At 40.1% G+C, this 19,396-nt stretch overlaps 1 protein-coding gene across 2 annotated transcripts in view; it reads left to right on the top strand.

Annotated features, from left to right (window-relative positions):
- The window catches only part of LOC119783965 (rabphilin-3A-like), a 38,019-nt gene extending 19,531 nt beyond the window's left edge, over nucleotides 1-18,488 (top strand). For both annotated transcript variants that reach the window (XM_038285749.1, XM_038285748.1), the window contains 16 exons: nucleotides 289-414; nucleotides 553-682; nucleotides 809-892; nucleotides 984-1,152; nucleotides 1,226-1,270; nucleotides 4,915-5,094; nucleotides 6,107-6,274; nucleotides 13,338-13,417; nucleotides 13,558-13,632; nucleotides 14,521-14,630; nucleotides 14,721-14,847; nucleotides 14,953-15,009; nucleotides 15,109-15,263; nucleotides 15,360-15,441; nucleotides 15,550-15,646; nucleotides 16,465-18,488. In XM_038285749.1, the coding sequence (XP_038141677.1) occupies nucleotides 289-414; nucleotides 553-682; nucleotides 809-892; nucleotides 984-1,152; nucleotides 1,226-1,270; nucleotides 4,915-5,094; nucleotides 6,107-6,274; nucleotides 13,338-13,417; nucleotides 13,558-13,632; nucleotides 14,521-14,630; nucleotides 14,721-14,847; nucleotides 14,953-15,009; nucleotides 15,109-15,263; nucleotides 15,360-15,441; nucleotides 15,550-15,646; nucleotides 16,465-16,595 (1,816 nt within the window). In that variant the 3' untranslated portion in view covers nucleotides 16,596-18,488. The remainder of the gene's footprint in view (nucleotides 1-288; nucleotides 415-552; nucleotides 683-808; nucleotides 893-983; nucleotides 1,153-1,225; nucleotides 1,271-4,914; nucleotides 5,095-6,106; nucleotides 6,275-13,337; nucleotides 13,418-13,557; nucleotides 13,633-14,520; nucleotides 14,631-14,720; nucleotides 14,848-14,952; nucleotides 15,010-15,108; nucleotides 15,264-15,359; nucleotides 15,442-15,549; nucleotides 15,647-16,464) is intronic.
- Nucleotides 18,489-19,396: the final 908 nt, after the last annotated feature.

Here is a 19,396-nt window from a genome sequence, read left to right as displayed (position 1 = left end):
GTTTGAGAAATTGGTCAATGTTCCTCTGTCTGTTTCCAAAACTGAAATGTTATTGGAGAAGTTTGAGTGTTTTACCATTGACACATAAAAGCTAATGTTAACCAGTGATTTAGTAAGGATTGGGGATATAAACCACTCAATAAATGCAATAAAATTAAAGCTATATGAAAAAAGTCAGTAAAGGCAATAATAAAATTGCTTTTTTTCCCCTCAATTTCTTTGGAAATGAATGATCTGAGATGTAAAATCTTAAACTAAGGTAAATATAGGATTGTATTACACCAACAGGGGGAATTGGACAATGCAGCCTGGTTCTGGTCCTGGTCCAGACCTAACAGATGAAGAGAAGAAGATTATAAACAATGTGATTGCCCGTGCTGAGAAAATGGAGGCCATGGAGCAGGAGAGAATTGGGTGAGAGACGCTCGAAGAAGATTTTCGTTTTTTTATTTCATTTTTTTATTTTAAGTTGAGCAAAATGAGTTGCATAATTTCTACCTGCAGTAATTACCAGTGGCTTTGTGAGTAAGACTTAACTGTGTGATGCTGCAGGCACCTGATAAACCGCCTGGATGACATGAAGAAGACCGTGTGTGGAGACGGGGTTTCTCGCTGTTTGTTGTGTGGGGAACAGCTGGGCTCACCTGGGGTCAGCTCCGTCGTTTGTGAGGACTGCAAAAAGGTAGCAGTTACAAAAGGCAGCAACTGGATGAGAAAGTGCAATAACTTGTAGTCTTTAAATATGCATTTGTATTAGCTATCTAAAAACAGAGCGGCTGTTATCTACTTTTTCCCCTGGATTGTGTAGAACATGTGCACAAAGTGTGGCACACAGTGTGGCAGCCGACCACACCCTGTGTGGCTGTGCAAGATCTGCAGAGAACAGCGTGAGGTGAGAGAAAAGCAAAAAGAAACAGAGTTTTGAACATCCTATGATGCTTCCATTCACTTCCTTTGAGATTTAACAACTAAGCTGTTCTCAGGTGTGGAAGAGATCCGGTGCCTGGTTCTTCAAAGGTTTTCCGAAGCAGTTCCTCCCGTCGCCCATGCCGTTGTCTAAACAGAAGGAGACAGCTCCTAAGGAGGCAGCCGAGCCTCGGAAGCCGACAGCCTCTGTGACAAGGGAGGCGACAACTCAGCCAAAACCACCTGGTAAAATTGTCTTCAGGCATTGCTTTGCTAAAAAAAAAATCATGACAAATGATTAACAATAATTTTCTCTTAGTTTCCAATCAGAGTCAGGCTTCAGCATCTGATGAGCAAAGTTCAGGCAAGTGTTTTCTCTTCTTTGTAAAGTTAATTTATTGGATCACTGCTGAAAAAGCCTTACATGTTATGGCTATAAACATCACGTAATAAATGTCTCACACTGCTTCCGGATCTCTTGTTGCCATCTGTCTTAAACCTCCTCCTTAAAAGTCCCCACCTACAGTAGGGCCTCAGTCTGCTCTGAATGATTGACTAATTAGTCAGATATTGTTAAGAGTGATCAGCTGCTTATTTTGTGTAGGAGTGAATGGAAATAACCAATACAGCGAGAAAATGAAAACATTCGGCATTGTGATACAAACCTCTTATTAGTGATCCACTAGTTTCCGTTTCCCTGGCATCTGAATATGAGAAGACACATAAACCCATTTGTTTTAGGTTTGACTGGGACCTATTTTGATCTTCCCATCACAGCACACAGCGAGGAGGAGGCTTCTCCATGTTTCCAAAGCAGTCTGTGGAAAATCTCCTTCTGTTTGAAGGAGAAGCTCCATTTTTACAAAACGTCCTGGAAGCTCACGTTAAAAGTTGGTTACTTCAGCAGAATGCTTAAACCATTTTCATTCAGTTTTTTTTTTATTTAAAAGCTTTCATTGATCCGTTAGATTCAATGATCCCTGGCTTATGTTTGTAGAGATGTTTGAACACTGTTCTTTGTTTGCTCGATCGTTTGTATTTTTGCCGAAAAAGTTTAAACAAAGACAAAAAGTTAACACCTGACAAATATCATTTTCAATGTTTTTATTAAAAAATATATTTTCTCTTCCTCTCTTAACACCAAACCATGTCCTCAATGAACTCTTCTAGGTTTTTTAAGGAAAAGATTACAATGAGGTATAACATGAGGTGATGTGTGTTTTCATTCATTTTAACCTTGTGTAAAACAGTAAAAATGAATGAACGACTGAAAACCTCTCCTTTTCTAATGTTTCACCTTACCGAATATATTGTGTTAGATTTTAACCCTTTACAGTAAATCTCAGCAATACAAGTGCAATAATCCAAGTCAACTACTGTGTAGCCTGTATAATTTTCACTTTTATATGGTCAGGACATTTCAAGGTGCAAGTGCAATAATGCAAGTCAACTACTATGTAGCTTCCTTTAGCTCTCTACTGTGCAGATATTTTTATATCTAAGGGAAACATATTCAAGGACATTACAACTTTTTTCTGTTATGCTTTTTTTTATATTATAAACACTCTTTTTATATTTTCTGTCATGTTTTTATCTTTAATGGCATTTTGCTTTAACTCTTAATATTAACTCAATATAGGTTTCTGGAACTGGAATTTCTCTAAAGGAGTAATCCCAAGGGATAAATAAAGTCTCTAAGTCTCTTTAAAGGAAATCCATTTTATAGATTTTATCTGATAACACCGTCACTGCTGTATACCAGAGGATAATATTCATAAATAATCATAACCATCTATTTCCTTTAAACAGTGGTGGTTTTAGCACTAATTGCATATTTGAAAAATCTCTCTGTCTGTCCCATTATAAAGGTAGATTTGTTTCTTTATCATTCAATCAAAAAAAGGTTGCTTCAATCAAAAAATATATTTTCAATTAAAAATGACCTTCACTTCAATGAACAAAAAACGTATTTGAATGCAAAAATATATTTGAAACTCAAAAAAATACATTTGAACACTGCTTTTCTTTGATTGAACATGTTTTATTTGATAGAAGTTCAGTCTTTATTGATTAAAGCAACTTTTTAAATTGAAGTAACATTGTTTTTTGATTGGACCATATAATGGGTAGGACATTTGTGTCAAAAAAGAAGTGGCTTCAAACAAACAACAGAATCAATAAAAAAGTAACTTCAATGAAAAGATAAACATTTTTAATCATAGAAAATAGTTTTTTAATGCAATTAAAATATTTGAGACTCAAAAAATTGCATTTGAACACTTTTTTTTTATTGTTGAAAATGTTCTCTTTGGTTGAAGGGATCTATTTTGGGTTTGGGCATATATGGGTAGGACATTTGCGTCTTAATCATTCAATTCCCAAAAAGTTGTTTCAATCAAAAAAAAAAAAATCAAAGAAAAAACATTTGAAGTTCAATTCAATTTATTTATTGAATTTGAATTTATTTAATTAATTTATTTATTTATTAATTTATTTGAATCACATTTTTTTATGTGCAAGAAGGTTTGAAGTTTAAATTTTTTTGATTGAATAGTTTTGACGCAAACGTTTTGCAGTGGGCGGGTGCTTCTCTATTGGTCAGACATGTTTGATTGACAAGTGTCTACACCAACGACATCTTTCTGACAAAGAAGTCATGGTCGCCACTGGCCAACAAGCTGTATGCCAGTGTTAAAATGTGTTTCGTCGAGCTGCGTTTCCCCATCAGACATTTTCAATCAAAGAAAAGCAGTGTTCAAATGTATTTGTTTGAGTCTCAAATATATTTTTGTATTGAAATACTTTTTTCTTTGATTGAAACATTTTTTTGTTCATTGAAGTGAAGGTTTTTTTAATTGAAAATATATTTTGTGATTGAAGCAACCTTTTTTTTTTTTGATTAAATGATAAAGAAACAAATCTACCTTCATATCCCATCAAACTGCCAAACTTTTTCTAAGGAATGTTTTACCTGTGTAGAATTATCTAGTTGAGAGGTGACCTTTTGTAAGTCTTATAAGTTAGTCTAAAGATAAGCAAATGTTCAGTTTTATAACCTTCCTGATCTCTAAAAAGACGTATTTCCTCTCAGTGCTTAAACAAATCCCAGTCCAACATAACAACACGTATATAGGCCATATTTAACCTACCGTACTCAGCATGCTTGTGGCGCCCTCTGGGCTTTGCTTCCCTGGGCAGTGTGCCATGTTGCCCATTTATAAAAGGAAAAAAAAAATTGCCACCACTTTCAGATTTTCAGTTTGCTGAACCAGATGTGCTGATTTGCAGTTAAAACTTCAAGGCCACTAAAAATTAAGCATTGTGTCGACATTTAGACACGGCTGTTGGAAAGAGAACTAAAAGTATGCTTTCTGGGTCTCACTCAGAATGGTAGAAAAGTTGCTGCATGGCTTGTCACCTTTATTTAAACATGTGCTGAGTCATTGTTGGGACTTATTCACTCTGAAAGAAAACACACACACTGGCAAAATATAGCTTTATTTTTTATTATAAGAGACCAATGTTTCTTGCTGTGTCATTTTTTACAGGTTTGTCACGGCTTGTTGGTTTCTTTATGGGGTTTTTTATATTAATGCACCATGTTTTATGACTGATCCATTTCCAATAGTCCTACCTTTTTTTCCGTAATTCCCCTAAGGTTGCAGTGCCACCTATTGATGCTGCTGACTGAGATGAAGTCCTTCAATTAGCCAGTCAGGTGTTGCATGCTGGGATTTGGAACAAGCCTCCATGTGGTGCTGATCTAATGGGTCAAACAGCTAAATTTCCATCTCAGTAGGATTTGTGTTGTTTTACCCCTCAAAAACACTCCTGTAGGCTGCCTGTAAAGGCAATAGCTCACCCAACTTACTGTCGTATATATAGGTCAACCCATCTGCAAGTAAAACTCTGTGGTGTTATGTCTCCAGGAGGCTTTTACAGAATACATTTAGGGGGATTCAGCATTTCGGGAGTCTCTGTGTGACATTAGTTTATGTTTACCTTTAGGTGCGCAGACACAGGCCCGTTCTGCTTATCCTCCTGTGGCTCCTAAACCAGCTATGCGTATGGCTGCAGGGGGGGTCGGCCCCGAAGAGGCAGGTCAGGGAAGTCCAGTGGTGATGAAGAAGATGGTGCCTGTACAAAGCTCCAGGGCACAACCGGTTCAAGCTACCATGTCCCAGCAAGGTGAGAAAAGGTTAATTTCTCAATAGAGGAAAGTGATTTTTTTTTTTATTGATGATGTGGGAGTCTGTTAAACCCTAATTATATCTACCTGTTGTTGTCTAACTAATGTTATTGCCAACCAGTTTAGTTAATTTGGACAGTTCCTCTGTCAGGATGAATAGCCATCCTTATTATGTAGGAGAAGATTTGGGAATGGAATGAAAGCCATGTCATGGATTTAAAAACATAGTGACTTAGACTTAGACAAACTTTCTTTTTTATTTTCTATACACAGACTGTATACAAAACAAAATGTCTATGCATAAAGCTTTTCAAACAGTGAATGAACAGCTTAACAGGGAAATGAACATTTCCATTTATAAAGTGCAGCAGTGATCAGAAGGTAAACAGTGTAGAAGAAAAGGAAAACCAGTTTAAAGTCATGTTTTAATGGCATTGATATGGAAAGGTTCAGTGCAGTGCAAAATCATTTATAAACTTGTATGATGTAATGATGTGATGATGTGGCAGACTGGAGTTGTATAAAATTCTTCTCTAACTGTGATTCGGGGCCGACTTCAACAAGAAGCGAGCCCTGTTGTTAAACGCTGCCTTCTGTAACCCTAAGCAATTTCTCTGGACTTAGCAGATTACAATTTCTGTCTAAATCTGTTGTCATGTCTCATGGTTATTTAATACATATACATTATGAAGTGTAATTTAAAGAGTTTGTCCTGAGTGATATCTTCTAAGAAGAGAATTTGAAAGAGAAAGCTTAAAGGTGTAAACACATTGCTTTTCTTTACAGAAGTTGAAAAGTATTTATCTTAAAAATCCTTAAAACTCCGGGGTTAAACATGGTGGTGGCTGCACCATGCTGTGGGGCTTATTTTCCTTCAGTAGGCACAGGAAAGCTGATGAGAAGAGGGTTGAAGTTTAATTTAGGTCGATCCTAAAGTTTTTGGTTGGAGCTAAGAGTATCAAAGTCTAATCTGCTTCAGCCTCGGTTTCATTTAACAAAATGTATTTGTAGGTCCTATGGCAGGAGATGTAGGTGCTTACGCTTCAGAGCAGAGAGGAGCGCCTGCTGTAAGAGAGGAAAGGAGGCAGCCCACACCCTATAGTGCACCCCCGCCCCGACATCAACCCCCTCCAGCTGATGAGGAGGAGGAGACCAATGACTATGACTCCGATGAAGCCAGTGAGTATGCCATGTTTTAATGCCGCAAAATGGTCAAAAGTGTCTTATTCAGTTTCTGTACAGATAATTCAGGCTTTAACACCTTTTCTAGCCGATGTCCTTAATGCAGTATAATCTCCACAACCTGCTTTGGGAATTTTCTACCTTGTCAACAAATAGGAAATTAAAACACAATATATGCTCACATATAAGGATATTATTAACAGCTAAATCACCAATGATTGTTCAATTATTCAGATATTTTCTATAAACTCTATTTTAATGAAAAAGAAAGGCATTAAGCCATCCATTTAAACCAAGAAAAGACTCAATTATTTCTCTAGGGAGATTTAATTTATTTTTATTTAGGTCCAGGTCTTTAAAGCTGTGCAAATAATTCTGGATTCAATCAGGCTATCGGGTTATAAATTCCCTTAAGTTGGGTCCCTTCCCTGGTGCAAAGAGGGGATATGGCAGAAATAGCAATACTTTTATGGACCTAATCTCTGAGGAGATGGGATGGTTTGAATATTCAGGTCCCTGGGGTGATGATTGGTTTCTGAGGCCCTCGTAAATACTGGAGAAATACGTTATCTTGGTTAAAGACTCCAATACTGTTATATACATGATGTTCAATTTAAAAAAAAAGATTAATGGAGCTTTAAAAACAAAGATAATAGGCACATGTATTTGGGCTGCTCAGTGTGTGAGTGTGTTTTTTTTTAAATAAATATCTTACTAAAGAATGGGCTGATCATGCTTGGTATGATGGTTTTTTAGATGAGCCAGCCTCTTGCTGCCAACAAAACCTTTTTGTTTTAAAGCAGGATTTTTATATGGAGAAATTGACTCACTTTTTAATATAAAGGAAATATATGAGTTCCTCTATTTACATCAGAAAATAAACATTGGGCGCCTGAACATGTTCGAACAGCACATGACCTGACAAGACCATCACGTCCTGGGAAGAGTTCTTGAATTCGCCCCATTTTCCAGCTCTGTCTTGGTAGATTATCCTCTCCGATTAGCACAACGTCTCCCACCTTCAGCAGAGAGGGCTGCTGGGAGTCGCAGCGATGGGCTGACTTCAAGTCCAGTAAATATTCTCTTCGCCATCTGTTCCAAAAGTTGGTCATAAGTCTCTGCCTGTAGCGCCACCTCCGTGTCATCTCCTCCTTATTTGCTGTTGGATGGATTGTTTCAGCTGGAAATGGCTTTGGGGGTAAACAAGTCAGTCTCTGACCCACCAAGAAGTGAGAAGGTGTCAGCGGCTGTGGTTCATCCACGTCATTGTGCACGTAAGTGAGTGGCCTCGAGTTTATTATGGCTTCAGCTTCAGCTAGAATGGTGCACACTTCTTCAAAGCCAAGTTTAGCTCTGCCAAGCACCTTCCTAAGAATTACTTTGACTGACCTTACAAGCCTTTCCCAGAATCCCCCCCACCAGGCTGCTCTTTCAGCGATGAACCGCCAGGTGATGCCCTTCTCTGAGAAAAATTCTTGTAGCTGTGGATCTTTGATGCCTTTCCAGAGTTCCTTCAGATCCTGATCAGCTCTCTTGAATGTTTTGGCATTATCTGAATAGATCACCTTGCATAATCCTCTTCTTGAGACAAACCTTTTCAGTGCCAGCAGAAAGTTCTCTGTTGATAGGTCTGAGACCAGTTCTAAATGCACAGCTCTGGTTACAGCGCAAGTGAACAGCGCTATGTACGCCTTGGTCATGGAGTTCTGTGTCTTCACATAGAGTGGCCCTGCGAAGTCCACACCTGTGATCTCAAATGGTGGTGACTCAGTTATTCTGTCCTTGGGCAGCGGTGCTGTTGTCTGTTGCCCAGCCTTTGCTTTGAATCTTTTGCAAAATACACATCTTGACACCACCTTCTTAACTACTTGCCGTGCTCTCAAAATCCAAAACTGTTCTCTCGTGTGCACTAAAGTGTCTCGCACCCCTGCATGCATTACCTTCTCATGTTGATAATGTACCAGCATTTCGGTATATCTGTGATCGCTGGGCAAAATCCATGGGTGCTTTTCTCTGTAAGAGAAGTCGGAATGCTGGAGCTGTCCTCCTACACTAAGCAGCTCATCTTGGTCCAGAAAGGGTTTCAGCTGTCGGATTCTGGAGTCTGCATGTGTGCATTTTCCTGTTTTGAGCGATTGAATTTCGGAGCTGAAACTCTGGTTCTGAATAACCTTTATCCAATATTTTCCTGCTTCATGCAGCTCTTCTGCTGTCAGTTCACCACTCATTTTTGTAGTTGAGCGGGCGTTAGCGATAAACCTTTTCATCCAAGCCGTCACTCGGAGCACGGTTTTCAGTCTACTGTACTTCTCTAGACACAAAGGAGGTTTTAAGAAGTTTGTGTCTTGATTAACAAGCTGTACAACAAGCTGATATTTGGATCTCAGCTCAGACTTTACCTCATCTTCCTGAATGTCTTCCTGACTGCTCTCTAACTGATCAGGTGATATCAAAGCACAAGGACCATTCCACCACAGTGTGCTCAGCTTCAAGTCCTGTACTGTTAGACCTCTAGTGGGAAGGTCAGCTGGATTTGTTTTTCCCTTACAGTGAGACCATGACTGTGGATCTGTTAGAGTCTGAATTTCTGTCACTCGATTTGCTACAAACTGTTTCCACTTGTGAGCAGAACTGCGAATCCAGTGTAGCACTATCATTGAGTCTGTCCATAGTCTCACCTGGGCCTTGTCAAGCCGCAGTGTTTCCTTGAGGGTGCTCCCCAGCCTGGCTGCTATTACAGCTCCCATCAGCTCCAGCCGTGGCAACGTCATTCTTTTCAGTGGAGCCACTCTGGACTTGGATGCAACGAGGCTTGTGGTCACTTTTCCGTCACTCGTTTCTCCCTGAAGATAAGCAACTGCACTGTAAGCCCTTTCACTTGCATCACAAAACACATGCAGCTTTAGATCCTGACCATTTGGCCGTTGTGTGTGTGTTCTATACCAACGTGGGATTGACAGCTGGTGCAGTTGGGGGAGCTCCGAACACCACTGTTGCCACTTCTTAGTCAAATCGGGCGGCAGCTCCTCATCCCATCTGAGTCCCCTCTCCCACATCTCTTGGAATAAACATTTTATCCTGATTGTGAAAGGGGTCAAGAATCCAAGAGGGTCAAAAATGCGAGCGGAGGACTGCAGAACACTTCTTTTAGTGTTTTCTCTCACCTTCAGAATGTCAAGCAGCCCTCTGAGGTCGAACACAAAATCATCAGTGGCAGGCCTCCACACCAGGCCTAGAACCTTCAGGACCGACCCGTGTGTTTCTGGCTGTGCAGTGCAATCCAACGAGATCTCCTGCCATTTTTCTCTAAGCTCAGGAGAGTTCGTCATCCATTTACACAGCTCCATGCCTGCCGCAGACATAATATTTTTGACTGTTGTTGTCACTGCCTGAGCTTCTGCCACCTCCTTTGCACTTGAGATAAAGTCATCCACATAAAGTGAGGAACGGACAATGTCTATCACTTCTGGGTGTTTACCCTCATATTGTCTCAGGTGCTTCCTAATGGTGGCAGCCAGTAAAAATGGGCTGGATGAAGCTCCAAACACCACTCTTGTCATCCTGAGGACACGCAGATTATCCTCCGTTGGTGGGCCTGTGAACCACAGAAATCTTACAGAGTCCCTGTCTACTTCTGAGAGTGAAATCTGTAAAAATGCCTTCTTAATGTCTGCCATGTATGCAATTTCATGCAGTCTAAACTTGATCAAAACACTCATCAGATCTGGATTCAAATTGGGACCTGTTAAGAGACAGTCATTGAGTGAGGGACTGCCATCTTCGTGGGATGAAGCATCAAAGACAACTCGCAATTTCGTTGTCACCTTATCCTCCCTCAGTACAGCATGGTGAGGTAAGTAGTAAATCCGACTGCTTGGTGGTGGTGTACACTCCTTAGGGACATCTTCAGCCATTCCTTGTGTTAAGTAGTCCTCCACCACATCATTGTATCTGCTGTAGAGCGTAACATCCCTTTGTAGTTTCCTTTTCAAACTCTCAAGACGCCTTTTTGCAATGCGGTAATTGTCTTGAAGTGGAGGATGAGTCTGTCGCCATGGCAACTCCACTTGATAACGCCCATCCTTAAAGATGGAGGTTTCTTCAAACCGCTGCAATGCTTCCACATCATCTGGATTCTCAGATTTCTCGCTTGTGATACCCAGGGACTCAAGCTCCCAAAATGCATGCAGCTGTTTGTCCATCTGTGCATCCTTGCTGAGCTGAATATGCATGCATGTTGTCTCTGTTATGCTGGACATGGCCACTGGGCCCTGTACTGCCCATCCAAAGGTGCTCTCAAGTGCCACCAGGCTCTCTGTCAGTCTTTCTACTCGGCCTGATACGATCTGCCAGTAGTAATCTGAGCCAATTAGCACAGAAAGTTCAGTTTCATCCCCTCCACCAACGAAGTCTGCGAGTTGAAGCCCTTTTCTTCTCATTTCGTTCTGAATGTGTTCACCAGGAACTTTCATCAATGCTGTACACACATTGGGGGTCACAACTGCTTCTATTTCAATTCTTTGCTGTCCATCCCAAACATTTTCCAAGCTGAGCTTCACTATGTTACGCTTCACCGTTGTGGGAGCAGAGGAGCCAAATGTGTGGAGGGTAAGCGTCCCTTGTCTGGTAATAGGTAGCTGCAGTGCCCTCACCACATTTTCATGCACAAAGCTTCCCTGGCTGCCTCCATCCAGCAAGCAGCGAACAATCTTCCTGCTTGTGGGACCTACCACCCATGCCTTGGCGGTTTGTAGCAGCACAGTGTTCTCAGTTTCAGTTTTGCCCCTTTTTGTTTGGGGAATTACAGAAGAAATGACAGTGTCCATGTTGGCAGAAACGACAGGCGGGGAAGCCTCATTTTTCTCACAGATGGCCACATGATGCCTGCCTCCACATGTGGCACATGACATGCCCTTTAACCTGCAGAACCTTGCAATGTGTTTGGGTCCCAAACAGATAAAACACCTGCCAAGTTTCTTCAGCCTTTCTTTACGTGCTGCCACCTGGTGGTCTGGGCAGCTTTCAGATTTGTGTTCAGCACGCTCACAGAACAGGCAGTTTTGTGTCTTCTCATTGGCAGCGTGTAGTGTAGCTGCAGATGTCATGCTTGGTTTCTTTAGTTTTACATCACAGGTTGAATATGATTTGCTGCATGTTTTGTGAGCAGACTGGTTCTCTCTCTGGTTGTATGATCTGGTCATTTGTAAAGCTCTCTCTCGGCTGTTTACCTCTCTCTGCAGAAACTTTAGCACATCTGGCACCTTCCACTCATCCTGTTCTCCTCTCTGTCGGCTGTATTCAAGAGCCATGTCCTCTGGCAGCATTTGGAGGATTATTGGACATAACATGCCTCCATACGTGTCTGATACTACTCCCAGTGACTCTAGGCTTCTGATTTGAATTTCACAGTCATCATATAACTGCCTCAGCGCACTGACATCGGATGACTTCTTTACAGGAGTGAGATTCAAAAGCTTTGACATGTGGGCATTTACAATAAGATCCTTCCTTCCGAATCTGCTTTGAAGTATATCAACTGCAGCATTATAGTTACTGTCTGTCAGTGTGAGCCCTGCTACTGCCTTTGCAGCCGTTCCAGTGAGGTAAGTTTTCAGGTAGGTAAACTTTTCTTTACTGCAGAGAGCCTCATTGTTGTGAATAGCAGTCTCATACTGACTCCAAAACTCCTGCCATAAACTTACGTCTCCGTTGAATTTCTCAATCATAAGCTTCGGCAGTCTTACGGTTGGGTTGCTGCGCTGAGAGCCAGCGGTGCTTGCGCTAACGTCACTTAGCCGAGCAGGTCGGGGGTCCTCTTTACTCACAGTCTCCTGTGCACGGATTACTTGGTGAGCCCGCGCCTTCATCTCGATGATACGGTCTCTGTATTCCTCTGCGAGTTCAATCTCCGCATCCATGGCGTCCAGCGGCGTGTATTCCTCCGCTATGCGGTCCAGCTCGCGCAAACTGTCCTCTTTCGCCGACAACACGGCTAACATCTCTCGCACACGGTTAATGTCCGGGTCTTCCTTTGATACTTCACCGTCAATCTGGTTCAGCACCTTCGTTGTGGAACTCCGTATTGTCCACCGCTTCCGTTTCGCTCTTTCAACCAGTAGTTCCTCAGCGTTCGGTTGCTCTTCGGTGCTTCTAGCTTCGTCAGCCATTATCTCCTTAATATTTCCGGGTTTTCGGCACCAAAAAATGTTATGACTTACAACCAAAAATGACGAAGCGAGACGGTCAGTTTCATTTGGTTTAACTTTAGTGAAGAACGGTGAAGGAAAAAAGTAACATACAACGTGCGCCCGTCAGCTCGGCTCAACAACACACTCTCCTTTTTTTTTTGCTCCTAGAGCATCCTGGGTAATAGAGTCCACTTCAATACAACTACAAATAAATGCAGTCCCAAATTTAACCACGGTTTAAAACATGAACTGTGTTATCAACATTAATGTTAACTTATATTTTTAACTCATGAACTTATCATTCAAAGGTTATGAAATAATAAGTCCTCAACAAATAAATTCACAACAGTCTTTTGATAATTTATCTCTAGGTCATGGTTATATAAGTAGGCCTAGGTGTGAGATATTTCCACAAGAATTAACAAACCATATTATATAAAAAGATTAAAATGAAAATGATAATACTAACCATTCTTTCCTATTTTTCTTATATAAATGCCTTTTTTTTGCAGTTCACAACACGTGAACAAGCATATTGTGTTTGTGCTTTGAATTTAAGCATTTACCCCAAACCCCCAAGCTTTTCACCAGATAAAACGGTGATTCCCTCCTCCATCCTTTAGCTCTGTCAAGGAATAAAACCACTCTAAATATAATATGTGTGGGAAGTATCCGCATTCCTTATACAACTATATGTATGTAAAGAGACAGACTTTTTCTCTGTGGTTTATATTTTTCATTTTAATTCACTAGATTAAACTTGTTTAATCACATTATGACATCCACATTTCTATTTTTTATCACCTAAAATAAATAGTCGATATTAAACTCTAATCTACTTTAATGCTATGACTGATCTGGGTCTCTTTCAGCAACTCTCGGCTCTCTGGAGTTCGGGCTGCTCTATGATCATGAAAGCAACAGCCTCCACTGTAGCATCCTCAAAGGAAAGGTAACGTTGGCCACATTCATGCTCACAAAGGGGACATTTCTGTCAAGTGGTTCATGCTGAAAAGCTCACTAAAAGCACTTTAGCTAAATTGCGCTTTACTACTTGTGATCTGATGAGCAAAATGGGCTGTTTCTCTTCAGGGACTGAAGCCCATGGACTCCAATGGGCTGGCAGATCCTTACGTGAAGCTTCATCTGCTGCCTGGAGCTAGTAAGGTAAAAGCCACGACTCACGGCTGTTACTTTCAGGGTCCTAAAGGGGACTGAAAATTATTTTTATTCCCTGAAAAAATTTCATCCATCCATCCATCCATCCATCCATCCATCCATCCATCCATCCATCCATCCATCCATCCATGCTTCCAACATCCATCCATCCATCCATCCATCCATCCATCCATCCATCCATCCATCCATCCATCCATCCATGCGTCTATTCCATGCATCCGTCCATCCATCCATCTGTCCACCCATCCATCTATGAATCCATCCATCAATCCATCCATCCATCTATCCATCCATGCATCCGTCGATCCATCCATCCATCCTTCTGTCCGTCCGTCCTTCCACCCAGCCATCCATCCATGAATGTATCCATCCATCCATCGATGCATTCATCCATCCATTCATCCTTCTGTCCGTCCTTCCATCGATCCAGTCATCCATCCATGCATCCATCCATCCATCCATCCATCCATCCATCCATCCATCCATCCATCCATCCATCCATCCATCCATCCATCCATCCATCCATCCATCCATCCATTTTGTAGAAATATCTGTAGTAAATTTGTCGTCAACATATGGATTTTTTCTTTGAAATCAGACCAAAAACAGGATATTTAAAATTAACAAAAAAGGTATTATTTGTCAATAAAAATATACAGGAATCCTATTTTCCATGGAAAATGAATAGAACCTTAATATCATACATTTTTTTAAATAAATGCATGACATAAGGGAGTTTTAGATCCTTTCCGCTTTGATGGGAACCATCTGGTGTAGCTCAAGTCTGACACCTTGTGGTGGTTTAAATGTAACAAAACCAAACATGATGACTTAAAGAAGTTTTTCTTTTTTTTGTATCTACTTGACAATCATTAGTCGAACAAGCTGCGCACAAAGACCCTGAGAAACACCCGTAACCCTGTGTGGAATGAAACACTCACCTATCATGGCCTGACAGACGACGACATGCAACGTAAAACCCTCAGGTGAACAACTGACCTCACACAAGCATGCCAACCAACCACTTCAGTAGCAACCACCTCTTTTAATTTGCATCCTTTATTGATTTGTCACAGGCTTTCTGTCTGCGATGAAGATAAATTTGGCCACAATGAGTTTATCGGCGAAACCCGCGTTGCACTGAAGAAGCTGAAGATGAATCAGAAGAAGACCTTCAATGTTTGCCTAGAGAGGGTTGTGCCTGTGAGGAAGCTGATTAAATAATTTAAAAAACTGAAACAAAGGCTTTCTTTTCTCTGCTTGTTTGAACCATCTAATGAACTTTTTTGGTCTTGTTTCTCGACACAGACTAAGAGAACTGCGACAGCCGGATCAGCTAGAGGGATCTCTCTCTACGAAGATGAGGTAGTGATCATTTCGAAGCATGTCTAAACGTGACACATTCCTTCCGAGGTTCATGCAGATGTTAATAATCAGTCTTTCCCCCCCTTTCCTCTGTCTCAGTCAGGGAAAGAGGGCGCAGAAGCAGAGGAGCGCGGTCGCATTCTGATGTCGCTCATGTACAGCACCCAGCAGAATCGCCTCATCGTGGGGGTCGTTCGCTGCGTTCACTTGGCTGCCATGGATGCTAATGGCTACTCTGACCCATATGTCAAAATGTAGGTTGAACTGGTGGAGGAAAATATCATTTTGCACTGTAATTAGCTGACACTAGTAAAGGCGTAAATTACATTGTGCCTGTGTTTAATTTGCAGATGCCTGAAACCTGACATGGGGAAAAAGGGCAAGTGCAAAACACAGATCAAGAAGAGGACTTTAAACCCAGAGTTTAACGAGGTTAGAAAGAAACTGAAGCATCAGAGAGGATTGTTCTCATCAAGTGATTTCATTTATACCAGTTTGTAAAGCCTTAATAACTGCTTCAATCTCTGGATCGCGTTTCAGGAGTTTAGCTTCGACATCAAACACAGTGAGCTGGCCAAGAAGACCTTAGACATCTCTGTGTGGGATTATGACATCGGGAAGTCCAACGATTACATAGGTGAATATCTGCACTACCTTAGCACCTTGCAAAAGTATGCATGTCCCTTTAACATTTTAGCTTCAATGTATCTAAACCGTCGCATGGAGGCCTTAGTTCTAATTTTGGGGATGCTTTGCTGCTGGAGGGTAAAAATCATCCCAAATCTATTTATTGCTATCCAACAAGGTTTTGTTTTTAAATATATTCCATACATCAACTCAACTTTAACCAGGTCTCTGCTGAAGAAAAGTATCACTACATCAGATGCTGTGACCACCTAATTCTATATTTCTATAATGGTTTGACCTAATGTCCTCAGCAGCTTCTCCTACATGCTTTTTTAAATCTACTACATGGATTGTAGTAGCCTTTAAACTGAGTTTCACATGGCTTTGTGGTTATGCCATGCCTCTTCCATTTTCAATGAAAAATTCCCAGATTGGAATTTTGTGGTATATTCTAACTCTGCTTTAGATTTCCACACAACTGTCTTCTGTAAACTGAAGCCTCCACAGAACACTCAAATTCAGATTAAATAAAATGAAGTTGGAATCTGTTTAGTGTTTGAGGAACTGGTCTAGGGAATTCATTGCATTTAATTTTTGTCAGGAAGATTAATCTTGAAATGGATCTGAATTACTTTTTATTTTTAAAATGTATACACAGTCATATATTGTAAGTAACTAAGAGTGAAATTTGTGGTTGTGATGTGCATAAAAAGTAATAGAAAGCGAAGGGGGGTATGAATACTTTTGGGATGTGCTATTTAGGATTCTGTGATGCAATGAAAGCTGGAATCTCTCACCTGCGTCTCACGTCCCCCTCCTATCTGACAGGTGGCTGCCAGCTGGGCATTACCGCCAAAGGGGAAAGGCTGAAGCACTGGTATGAGTGCTTGAAGAACAAGGACAAGAAGATTGAGCACTGGCACACCTTAGTGATTGAGAATCATGTCGCTAGTGATTAACCATGCACCAGTAGCGCACAACGAATCAGATTGCATTCATGTCTTGCTGCACTTTTAAAAATGAAGTTCTGGTTTTTTTTTTTTATTAATAATTGGATCATACCTGAACGTGCAGGCACTGTTTCTTCCTTCTCTGTATTCAGCAGTAATTCCCTAATTTTTCTTTGTAGCGCTTTCACTCCTGATACCCAATTAGCCTATGGCACAAATCCCATTATGTAAAAAATGAAAAACAAGTAAAGCAAGTTTAAAAAACTTTCATCAAAAAGGCCTTCAGATCCGTCAGAAATCCTTTGCAGAGACACATTTATTCGCTGAGGGAAATTAAGTCTGAATCGCACTAGAAAAGATCAGGAAAAGCAATATGTTATGGCATTAGAACCATCATCAGCGTTCACAAAGGCCATAACTCAACCCACAACCTAAACTCCTTACACAGTTGCTGTTTTAATCATATAGAGCTCTATAAGCATGCCAGGCCCCAGCTGCACTTTAAAATAAATCAGCTGTACGAACACACTGTATATTTACACAAAGAAATGTTTACATATGATACATTGCTCAGGTTAGGATAGACATCTGATTTAGATGATTCATATGTGAGTGAACTATGAGCTAGAATAAACCGTAAGCAGTTGCTGTTAATTTGTGGTTTAAAAAAGAAATAAATATGGCACACCTGTTTAGTTTGACAACTGTTTTTCTGCTGTGTTATTCAAGATGTGTGTGCTGTTTTATGTTTGTAGGGCGTAATATCTATGTGTAAAGAGAAACTGGAACCAAGATATTGATTCATTTAATTTCTTTACGGGGGGATAAAAAAAAGAAAACAAACAGAATCGCGTCCTGCTACCTCTGCTCGTTCAAAGCTCGCAGTTCACTCTGACGCCTCAGAGGGTTTTTTACTGTAATGTTTACACTGAACACAGACGGTAAAGTGTCCTAGTCGTTTACAGGAGAGAGAAGATGGAGCAAGTCATGTGGAAAGTATGTGCAGCTTTTACCTGCATGCACTGTGCTTGTGACTCTCATGTGCCTGGGGCAGCTTTAGCCCGCTTTTAGCCTGATCATCAGCCCCCCCCCTCTCTCTCTCTCCCTCCCTCCTCCCCACCCTGATTATCAAAAGCTTCAGTGAGTGTTTGTTCACTAATTAAAGCAAATTAAGCAAAGCACACCTTAAACAGTGGAATGACCTCTATTTATACAGAAAATTGTCTGCAAGTTATTCCAGTGTTAATACAAAGACAAAAAAAATCCTATGCATGATGTTATACTATATGTGTATATATATAATATACATATATATACATATATACATGTGTGTATTTATATTTGTTAGAAATAAATGCTATTGTATCTTCATTAATGTTTACACTCTTCACCATAACATTCCTTTTGACACAGAGGCCATACTCTGCATGACTATAACAATATCGACAAATCCAGATAAGCTGGTTTGCTAGTATACATGGGATTTAAAAAAAAAAGCAGTCACTGAGCATATATACATAGGAGGTCTATGAGTAGCAGATTGAAATCTTCATGTTAAACTGAGAGATTCTGTAAATGCACACATAAAGCTTACCAGTGTGTTGTTTTCTGAGTAAATCAATGCCCAGATGTGACAGTGACCTTGTACTACACTGTGCTACTTCAACAGCTGATCATGAAGATATGATCGATTGCTTGTAAAAACAAAACAACTGGCTTCTGCCTGAGCTCAAGTTATAGCCGCCTTCTACTTGATTCTGCCAGTTCAGTGGAATGTTCCTTAATCTCTGTACTTGTACATAGATAGTGCATGAAGTCGAATTCTGTATGTTTGCTAATGACTTTGCATGTAAAGGTTTTGCAGAAAGTTTACACAGACCAATAAAATTTAATGCAAATTGACGTGTCTTTGGAGTTTTCCTGTAAGATTTTATCATTTCAGCTTTTTGGAAGAAATCAAAACAAATGACTTTAAAATGTTGGACAATACGTAATAAATATGTTAGATAAGACTGAGCATTAAGTGAAGGCAATAAAATTTCATGTTCATCCTAGAAGAAGAGAAAAATGTGTCAGTTTTAGAACATAAAGAATATAAAAGCAAGGAAAAGTTTGTATTTTCAGATTTTATCTCATGCCTTCTTTGTATCCTTCATTCATCCATTGTGTCTTAGCTTTCTTCCTTGTATTCTTCTATTAATCGCCCTTTCCTTTTTTCTGCTGTATTTGAGATTTAAACATTACCGGACGAACTCAGGGAGGTTTGGGTAATTTGTTAATCCACTTCTGGCTCCAATGAGGATTTAGACAGCCCCAGTTTGATTAAACACAAAGAGAATATGTTTAAAGAAATAACTCAGACTACTTAATAAGCCATATTTGTGTTCAAAAGCTTAATTTTTATTCCTGTTTCATTTCTTCATTTTAAAAATTAGGGTAACAAACCTTTTTTACTGGATCTTTGGTCAGCACCTTAGTATGTCTTAATTTATGGCTCTCATCTAACCTAACACATTTTTTCTATCTAATGTTTAGTTAAAACTATACCCTCTTTACTCTCTCCTTATCTAGTTTATTTTCCCATTGTAAACGATTTGTAAGGTAGGGTTAAGTAACATTAATATTTTAAAATAAAAAATACAATTATAACAAAATACAATTGTAATTAAACTAGATGAAATGGAAATGTTTCTTCAGGGCAGAGCCAGAAGTGGTTATACTAATATATTTTAAATGATAAACTATTGCTCTGCTTTTGTTTCATGCTTTTCTGTTTCCCAGTGATAACACAGGCACACCCTTTATAAATC

This window comes from Cyprinodon tularosa, unplaced genomic scaffold, assembly GCF_016077235.1.
Source record: "Cyprinodon tularosa strain WSP-4 unplaced genomic scaffold, ASM1607723v1 ctg214, whole genome shotgun sequence".
In the NCBI taxonomy this organism is placed as follows: Eukaryota; Metazoa; Chordata; class Actinopteri; order Cyprinodontiformes; family Cyprinodontidae; genus Cyprinodon; species Cyprinodon tularosa.
Note: the sequence above shows the minus strand (reverse complement) of the source record. Positions and strands in the feature narration are given on the sequence as shown.